The following is a 10,060-nucleotide window of genomic DNA, read 5'->3' as shown; positions in this document are numbered from 1 at the left end:
TAGTGTATGAAAGTATCCTGAATAATATGAAATATACCTTTTTTAAAGTATCACTTTGTATTATATTTACATAAAGCTTGCTAACCATGTTTATAAATGTAGGACTCTGTGTGAAAGGTGTGTTTGTTAAATGAAACAGTTTTGAGGAGTGTGTTGAGACAACATGGCGACAGTCATTAGCATTACTGTCCAACCCAACCTGTGTCTGTCAGTATACTGCAGTTTTCCTTTAAAGACTCAGGATTCCTCCTGTATCCAAAAGACTTGCTTATTAAGAGCTGCTAAACTGACAACTTGGCCTGGTACATGTCATGTGACAGACTGACACCTCATCCAAGGCTGATTCCTACCTTACTTCCAGTGTTGCTGGGGCAGGCTCCTGCTCCCTGAAAAATAAAAAAGATTGAAGGATAGATAGAGCTTTAAAGGAAACATCAGTCATCCTATATCACGGAGGTCTTTTGGCCCATAATTCCCCAAATGACTCTAATATAGCTACTTCTAGTAGAAATTTTTTCTTGTCACTATGATATATACTATATTTATATTTATCCCTATAAATACTATACTAAGCCTGGAAAATTAAGCATCTAATTTTGCTTCTTGAAATAACTCATTTTTCTGAAGCAGTATTTCCAAAGAATATACACTGCGCTGTAAATAAATTTAGTAACTTGTATTACTTTTTCTACAGCTTATTTGTGGGAGGTGTAAAAACAGAAAGAGAAAACTTGAGACCTCAACCAATAAACCTGGTTTATAGGATTATCATTCAATGTAGTGATTCTACTGTATCAGGGGAGAAAACATTAAGAATACAACTTATGAGTGACATTAAATAACAAATATATCAACATAATTACATCATAAAGTAATGACTTTTTCTGGAGTATGTGGTACGAATCAGCATGAGATCAAGTGTATTACAACACTCTGCCTTTAAGAATATTCAAATCAAATATAATTGCTGGATTATAGGCATAAACACACCTCTCACCTGAGTATAACCATAGAAACTTAATGAAATTTAAAGATGAATCATTCTGAGGTCAAAAAAGATGCTGCTTTAAATTATTTCAGTGAGCTGTTGTTTGATTAGAACCTGACCAAGATAAAAAAAATATACATACCATTCTCTTAAAACTACATTATGATGAAGTTGTTGCAGATAATGAAAATGAAATAAAAAAATCTGTTGCTATTTCAGCTATATTGTTAAGTGACACTATTTTTTGATACTTTTAACTGGAAATTTCAGTATGAAATTCACCACTGCTTTTCCAAGGATCAAATTAACCAGAAGAGGACTGACACACAACTCCTTTGATATAATATACTGGTCATTGTTTCAAATGTAGGCAATCCTTAAATGGAGAAAAACAACAAGAAGTATTTATAAAAATATATTTCACAAAGTAGGAAACAATACAGGGGTATCTCTGATTACAATACATGGATAATTAAACATACAAGGTAATAGCATTAAAGCACAGTAGAAAATATGATTTGCATGTAAGACTATTTAGTATATAGTATCTACTGGGAACTGCCATGTTGTAACAAATTGTTTATGCACACAGCTTTAGTGCCATTTTGTGTGCAAAAGCTATCGTGCATAGACAAAATCTAGGATTTAAAACAAAAGCTAAGAAAGTTAGCAGTAAATCTATATACAGATATTTGTCTAATATATAATGTAGCACAATAAGCAAATGATTAAATTTGTAGCCTTTCCTTTTGCTGGATTATGTAATCAGGTATATTAAATAACATTCTTGAATGTCTAGGGTCCAGGTATTCACAATTATCACTTCATTCCAGACTTTGTGCTTAGCATATTACTGGCAACCCTGTCAAATACATATTATTACATATTTCATCATTTCATCATCTGTGTAGATACCATCTTCTTTTCACAGTACAGATTCCATACTAATACTTTTACTTTATTACAACTGCTGGCTCAGATCATTGATGAATGGTTTGAAAAGGTGACACCCATTTAATACTTAGATACACAAAAGAATATTCAGAGATGACAGAGAGTGGTCACTTCTTAGGGATAAGGGACGAGGAGTCTGTTCTTCAAAGAGCTGAAGATTTGTTTGTCTCTTTGCTTCCATAAAAAGAAGGCCGCTTTGTTATTTTAATTATTATCTTCCATTGGCCCAGTGTGTCAAAGTTTGTGCCAAACAAGCCGAGAATATACAACTGTTAAGACTTACAAAGCAAGTCAGTGGGTTGATACAGTCTGCAGTAAATCTGTCTACCACTTTTAATGTCATTCTTAGGAGATGCCCTGTAAATGCCATTTTATTAGTTGCTTATTTCCAACTGTGAAGTAAAGACCATTCTGTATATTGCTTGTTGATTTTTTTTCAGTTTGGCATAATGGTTTGCAAATATTTTAACCTTTTATCGTTCAAACTAGCAAGACCCTGAGGTCCCCATCAAAGCAGAATCTATTTTTACATCCCAATCAGTTGGACTTTGTGTACAGCATGTCGTCCACCTTGGTTGTTAAAGCGACTACCTAGAATCCAGATCTTGATGTTTCTGGTGGTCACAGTGAACAACAATACCCAAAAAACTTCTAGACACGCAACAGAATCTAAGTCACACTCCACAAGAATCAAAAACCTTCTAAAATTGATGTCATTTAGTTTGGCTCAACATTACAATGCACTTGATGAGGTTGAAGATGAACTCTATACTTTCCTCTAAGAAAAAAGGTGTCTCCTTTTTTGTAGCCGCTTCTAATAATTGGCAACCCTAGAATAATACACAATTATGCAGACATAATTTGATGCCATCTGTAAATCCATAGTCAAGTCTCTTTGTCACTCTCTCCTACAGAGTAAAGCTCCCCTAGTCTTTTAAATCTTGGACCCCATTCTCTGAGGTAGTCAAAGTTCTGGTCTGAGTCTGAAGAAGTGGATTCTAAGGAGCTTAGTGATCCAGCCACTGAACCTCGCCCTTCATAGCCATAAATTTGAATAGAGTCATAGGGAGGTGCTGTGGGATCATTATCAGCTTCATGTAGTCGTACATTTATAAATTCATCGACATCAACACCATTAGGGGCAGGATGCTGTCCTTGCCTAGGCATAAACTGTAGATCTGGTTTGATATCTTTGCGTGGCAAAAATCCATTAATTCCGTCAGGATTTTGTAATGTAGCGATATCAAAGGCCTCTGTGTCTTCTTCTCCTCCACCTTCATCATCATATCGGATGATGTTCTCACGCACATCTTCATCATCTTTGATTATGAGTGGCTCATTTTTATGTCTTCGTAATGTTACAAACAGGACCACAATAACTGTAAAAAACACATTGCAAAATTAGACTACCCATAAACATATTTGATTTTTTTTTCTGTCAAAGTGCAAATAAAAAATTACAAGTTCTTAGAGCTTTTCTTTTAGAATCGTCATATCTAATAGTTTAAAAACAGAGGTGGTAGAGTTAATAGAACTCATATGCTCAGCAATGAAACTCACTGCTTTTCACTGCTTGAAAAAAGTTATCAAAAATCTAGGTATGAAGTATTTGTATTGTTAAATATTCACTGTGAGTTTTAATTTAGTCAATTTATTCTTTAACTAATCTACACTTTAGATTGTTTTTCTGTATTTTCTACAATGCATTTATTACTTTGGGATGGTTGAATATCACAAAAATAAAATGTACAGACTGGTTTACAGAGATAGTTAATAACACAATCCTGTTCTTCATCTCACAGCGGGGTCTAGAGTCACACTGACATAACATTAGGTGTTACATATGTTCAAGCTGTTGCATGGCTCTGTTTTTCTTGCAAAAATCCTTTACCATTTACGAATAAAATCTCATTATCAAATTATTTCCCCAGGGGCACATTTACAAAAACAGCATATCATGCTGTTATCTTTGGAAAAAGACTTATTTGTCAAATAATGAAGTTGAATATTTATCTTCACTGCCATGTTAGTTATAAACACAAGTTCTCAAAGGTAAGCATATGTACCATTCATCGGAAAACCAAAGAATTAGGTGAAATCTATTTTCTGTTTCCACATTCTTCAGCTAAGCGTCACAGAGTTTTATAAACAAAACCTTTTATTACCTGGAAAATAACACACTTGAAATCTTTACTACAAATGAACTCTGTGACTAGATGTTACTCAACTGTTTGTGTTCTTTTTAATACTACTGTATTCAACTACTGTAATTCTAAAACAACAGAAAGCTCCATTAGATTTGAAAAATCATGCACTTTTCTATTCTGTATTTTTAAAATGGAAAAAACAAAATAAAACTTCTCAATAAAAAAAGCATATTTAATGTTTCTTAGATATTATTGTTCAGTAAAACTAATAATTCCCTATAGCTTTTCAGCTTGTCTATATAATTATTTTAAGAATATCTGCGCTTAGATATGTAGCATAGAATTGGTATAATCAACAGATTTCTTTTGGACTGTAACTTTAAAAATGTTACAGTTACTGTATAGTAATTCTTCTTATGTAAAGTATTCAGTGAGTAATATTGCATTTATTCTCTCTACTGATTTTAGGAAATGTATTTTTAAAGTTTGTAATAATTTCTGCATTTAAGTACATGATGTGGACTTAATTAATGGCAACTTATTTAAAAAAAAAACAAGCTCCTTTGCCACAAATAAAATTAAATAAAAAACGTGCATCCCCCTAGGCCTGTTATGTAGCCTCACCTAAGCCATATCAGTGAACGATTTTAAGCACTCAGTGTTATCCTAACAGGTTGTCAGTATTTATACTTTGGTCATTAAACTTCTACACTTGCATGTGGTTGTTTTCTTGACCTGTGATGGTGACTTTGTTATGAAAGCACCCACCTTGCCAGTCAGTTTGCACTACCAATTCACTGCTCATAATGACTCTGTGACAATATCACTTACCTGTTTTGTCTTATATTTGTTGCATTTTTATATTTGATACTTCATTTTATTTTAATGTTGTTGCATACCTGTTATTTTTCCAATTCCTTTTTAGTAATCTGTGTGTGTCTTGTTTTTGTACTGTACACTTTATGCTTCTGCAATGGCAGAATACAAAAAATATTTTTCATTTTTATTTAATGCTATTTTTTACTCTTCATTGGCATTAAAAGAAATTGGAATTAACTATAAAGAGTTTGTGTTTGTCTACTTAGAAGACAAATAAATAAAAAAATAAAATATATTAAATTTGATGAACATACCTAAAAGCAACACAATGCATGCTAGAATAGCTATTAAAGCTCCCATACTGAGTCCAATAGGCAAGACGTAGGCTTCAACATTACAAGATTGGACGATTCCTTCACTGCTACAGCCACACACGCGAATGGTTAGTGTGTTGGTGCTGCTCATAGGAGGATTGCCGTTGTCACTTACAATGATTGGCAAAATATACATCTCCTGTTTCTGCCGTCGAAAGCTATTGTGCTTGGCCAGCACACTGACAGAGTTATCTGCAGGACAGAAAAATAGCTGTAAGTCTCAGGGTGGAAAAGCAGCTGTAGTGTGAAATCAACAAATATGATTAAATTAAATGAAAAAACAGAGAAGTTTATTTATCTCAGCTATTAATTCAAAAATATATTCTGAAAGAAAAAGGAAAAAAAAAAACACAATTGAAGTTTATTGATTTCAAGATCAGAATTTTGTTTTTAAACTTATGTCTACCCATTATCCATCCATTATCCAACCCGCTATATCCTAACTACAGGGTCACGGGGGTCAGCTGGAGCCAATCCCAGACAACACAGGGCGCAAGGCAGGAAACAAACCCCGGGCAGGGTGCCAGCCCACCGCAGATCTATCCATTATTTACAACTAAATCAAAAACAATTTTCTTGTGCATACTATGAAGAATTCATTTTAGAACAACCTCACTTTAAGTCATCATTTAGGACAAGGTGCCTATCAGGTTCTCCTTGCATATAAGAATGCATATATTATTTATAACACAACATTAGATTGTATTCTTAAATTACAATTATTACAAATGATTTGTTCAGGGACATTATACAGTTCTGGGAAATTTGCAAGGGGAAGTTAAGCACAAGGTTATTTTTTTTAAATACCACAAGGGTCGTCATATTGTTGCCCAAATAATCTAATTATGTTTAAGCATTTGATTGTTATAAAAATGTAATGTAATGATTTTGCCAAAATGTACAGCTCTTCAAGTGGAAGCAGAAGTTTAATAAAACAAGGGACTAATTATGCAACCATGAAGACATTCACAAAATTATATTTATGATTCAGACAGAGCTTGCAAAAATTGTAATGCTTAGGGAAACTTAAGAAAGTTAAAAAAATATATGTTGCTCCACAAGATAAATGCACATAAACCAAAGTGTTTGAATAGTAACTATTCAAATTCTATCAAAATACAGGTGCAGTGTAAATGATAAAGCTTATGTTACAAACTCAGCATTGCCCTTATGTGACCTTTACCATTTAACCTGCCAATGCTTAAGGTACACAAATAATATAGCCTATAAACATTAACTCGGAAATCTTCTTTGAAATAAAAATCACAAAAAATTGTATAATAAACATGATTTACAGTATAAAAGTACACTGTACTGGAAGCAACCTAATTTAATATTTTTTTTATATTTAATATCCTTGCAGAAAGTGAGGCTCCACCTCATCTCTAATTATGTTCTAGGAATGAAATCAGCATCTCTTTCCTGACTCCTGCAGGTAACATAATCTCCAGTGAATCACTCCTTGCTCCCAGATTTTTATGTTGGTGATATCCCTGCTTTAAAAACATCAGCAAATTAACTATATAACTGAAACCATTTTGTAGGAGGAGCCCCAACCTCAAGATTCGCTGTTTTTTCCAGGATGAATGACCCCTATTCCACCAAAATCAACACTTTTATTATAGAGCTGTAATTTATTTTTTTTTCCATGGGGACCAGCCGAACTGAAATAAATTTTATAAAGGTAGAATATTTGCCATCACATGCATACTTAATTTGCAATAGTGGTGACTCAATAACAAATGCATAAGGACAAGTTGAAGACATTATTTGCATCACATTATTCTCAATTGATCTCCTATGAAAATTTATTTAGCTATTTTAAGAATGTCCTAAGCCCAATTCCACTGTAACAGGAGACCTGAGCCTGTCCCAGCAGTGCCCAGCATAAGGCGGGAACCAGTCCAGATGGGATATTAGACTATCACAAGGCACACTCAATTACAAACACATACTCACACTTAGCGTTCCCATTCACTCTAACCACACATCTTTGAATTAAAGGAGAGAAACTGGAATATACAAGAAAAATCCTACACAGGCAACATATGAATGAACATATGAACTCATACAGAAAGAAAATATGACTGACCAGGCAAAACATATTTCATGTGTTTTAATGGAATCCAAGTTAAACTTGACAGAACAGCACAACCATTTAACAAAACATGGTAATGAGGAAAATAGAGATGGTCCCTGTTCAAAAGTTTGTATACCCTTAGCTTATAGTACTGTTTATTGCCCTCTTTAGCATCAATGATGGTATGCAGTCCTTTGTGATAGATTTTCTCAGGTGGTAGAGATGCCCATTCTTCTTAGCGAAAAGCCTCCAGGTCCCATAAATTGTTGCGTTATCTTGCATGAACTGCACGGTCAAGATCTCCCCAAACAGGCACAATGAAATTGGTCAGGAGACTGTGATGGCCACTCCGGCACCTTCACTTTTCTCTGCTGTAGCCACCAAAGGGTTAACTTGGCCTAGTGTTTTAGATCATTGTCATGTTGGAAGATCCAAGTGTGTCCCATGTGCAGCTTCTGGACTGATGAATGCAAGCTGTCCTCCAATATTTTCTAATAATAATAATAATAATAATAATAATGCATTTTATTTATAGATGCTTCATTCATCTTGCCATCGATTTTCACTACGTTAACTGTGCCACTGTAGCTCACATACCCCAAGAATATCAGAGATCTCCTCCATGTTTCACAATAAGGATGGTGTACTTTTTATTATGGGCCTTATATCCTCTCCAAAATACAATTTATGGTTGTGAGCACAGAGTTCAATTTTGGACTCATCAATCCAAAGGACTTTGTTCCAGAAGTTTTAAGGCTTGACTAGATGCTGTTTGGCATATTGTAAGTGGGCTGCTTTGTGGTGCTGGCACAAAAAAGTCTTGCAAATCAACAGTGCAGCCCACGGTCGTCCTTATTGTGCATCTTGAAACAGCAACACCACTTGCTTGCCGAGAAACCTCTATCTCAGCTGAAATGGCTTGTGGGTTTTTCTTGGCAGCTCAACAAATGATCTTGGCATTTGTGGCTGAAATCTTGGTTGGTCTACCTGACTGTGACATAGTTATAAAAGGACCCTTAAATTTCCACTTTTTTATCCAAGTTTCAGCACTACTACTACAACTCGGAGTCCTGCCACGTGCAAAAGTTCGCTGATGACACTGCTATCGTGGGCTGCATCAGGAGTGGGCTGGAGGAGGAGTATAGGGACCTAATCAATGACTTTGTTAAATGGTGCGACTCAAACCACCTACACTTGAACACCAGCAAAACCAAGGAGCTGGTGGTGGATTTTAGGAGGACCAGGCCCCTCATGGAAACCGTGATCATCAGAGGTGACTGTGTGCAGAGGGTGCAGACTTATAAATACCCGGGAGTGCAGCTGGATGATAAATTGGACTGGACTGCCAATACTGATGCTCTGTGTAAGAAAGGACTTCCTTAGAAGGCTGGCATCCTTCAACATCTGCAATAAGATGCTGCAGATGTTCTATCAGATGGTTGTGGCGAGCGCCCTCTTCTACGCGGTGGTGTGCTGGGGAGGCAGCATAAAGAAGAGGGATGCCTCACGCCTGGACAAACTGGTGAGGAAGGCAGGCTCTATTTTAGGCATGGAGCTGGACAGTTTAACATCTGTGGCAGAGCGACGGGCGCTGAGCAGGCTCCTGTCAATCATGGAGAATCCACTGCATCTACTAAACAGTATCATCTCCAGACAGAGGAGCAGCTTCAGCGACAGACTGCTGTCACTTTCCTGCTCCACTGACAGACTGAGGAGATTGTTCCTCCCCCACACTATGCAACTCTTCAATTCCACACAGGGGGTAAACGTTAACATTATTCAAAGTTACTGTCTATCTGTATACCTGCATTGTTATCACTCTTTAATATTTTCTTTATCAGTATGCTGCTGCTAGAGTATGTGAATTTCCCCTTGGTATTAATAAAGTATCTATCTATCTATCTATCTATCTATCTATCTATCTATCTATCTATCTATCTATCTATCTATCTATCTATCTATCTATCTATCTATCTATCTATCTATCTATCTATCTATCTATCAAGCATTTTCAGATCTCCGGATATCTTTTTATATCCTTTTACTGATTTATATAAATCAGCAACCTTTTCTCAACGGTCCTTTGATAGTTCTTTTTGCTTTCCACATGTCTTGGTATCCAACAAAGTCAGTATGGCTCTGAGGAATTGTGATTGAGCATTTATACACAGACACTGATTACAATCAAAAAGGTTACAGATGTGGACACTCTTTCTTAATTACCCTTAATTTGAACCTGTGTGTGTCAACTTGTGTGTATATTATCAGCCCTGACATTCAAGGGTATGTAAACTTTTAATCAGGCCCATTTGGGTGATTTCAGTTATCATGATTTAAAAAAGGGCTCAAACAATTATGTGATAATAAAATGCCTTGTCTGAGCACACTCCCTAAATAAAAGGAAAGCTTTTTGCATGATTACTTATATTTTCCAAACAATGGCCAGTGTTTCACAAATTCTGCCAGGGTATGTAAACGTATGAGCATGACTGTACATTATAACATATAGCAGAGTTTGAGAAGAGGAGGTAAAAGTTTAAAATTAGGCAGTTTCATAAAATGAAAGCAAAAAACTCATAATCCTTAAAATTGTCTTATACCATTAATCCTTCCTAAACTCTGCCAATCCTCTTTGTGAAAGAATACAGATCCTGACTTACTCATTTGTCTGTGGCATTGACTTGGTTCAATGTGTTAG

The 10,060-nt window shown here is 35.4% G+C and overlaps 1 protein-coding gene across 2 annotated transcripts in view; it reads right to left on the bottom strand.

The window, feature by feature from the left end:
- Positions 1 to 1,388: 1,388 nt before the first annotated feature.
- Positions 1,389 to 10,060, bottom strand: part of cdh8 (cadherin 8) — a 365,634-nt gene continuing 356,962 nt past the window's right edge. For both annotated transcript variants that reach the window (XM_028809638.2, XM_051932142.1), the window contains 2 exons: positions 5,223 to 5,474; positions 1,389 to 3,321 (listed from right to left, as the gene is read on the bottom strand). In XM_028809638.2, the coding sequence (XP_028665471.1) occupies positions 2,828 to 3,321; positions 5,223 to 5,474 (746 nt within the window). In that variant the 3' untranslated portion in view covers positions 1,389 to 2,827. The remainder of the gene's footprint in view (positions 3,322 to 5,222; positions 5,475 to 10,060) is intronic.

This window comes from Erpetoichthys calabaricus, chromosome 9, assembly GCF_900747795.2.
Source record: "Erpetoichthys calabaricus chromosome 9, fErpCal1.3, whole genome shotgun sequence".
Lineage (NCBI taxonomy): Eukaryota > Metazoa > Chordata > Cladistia > Polypteriformes > Polypteridae > Erpetoichthys > Erpetoichthys calabaricus.
The sequence above is the reverse complement of the archived record's forward strand: the minus strand, read 5'-3'. Positions and strand labels throughout refer to the sequence as shown.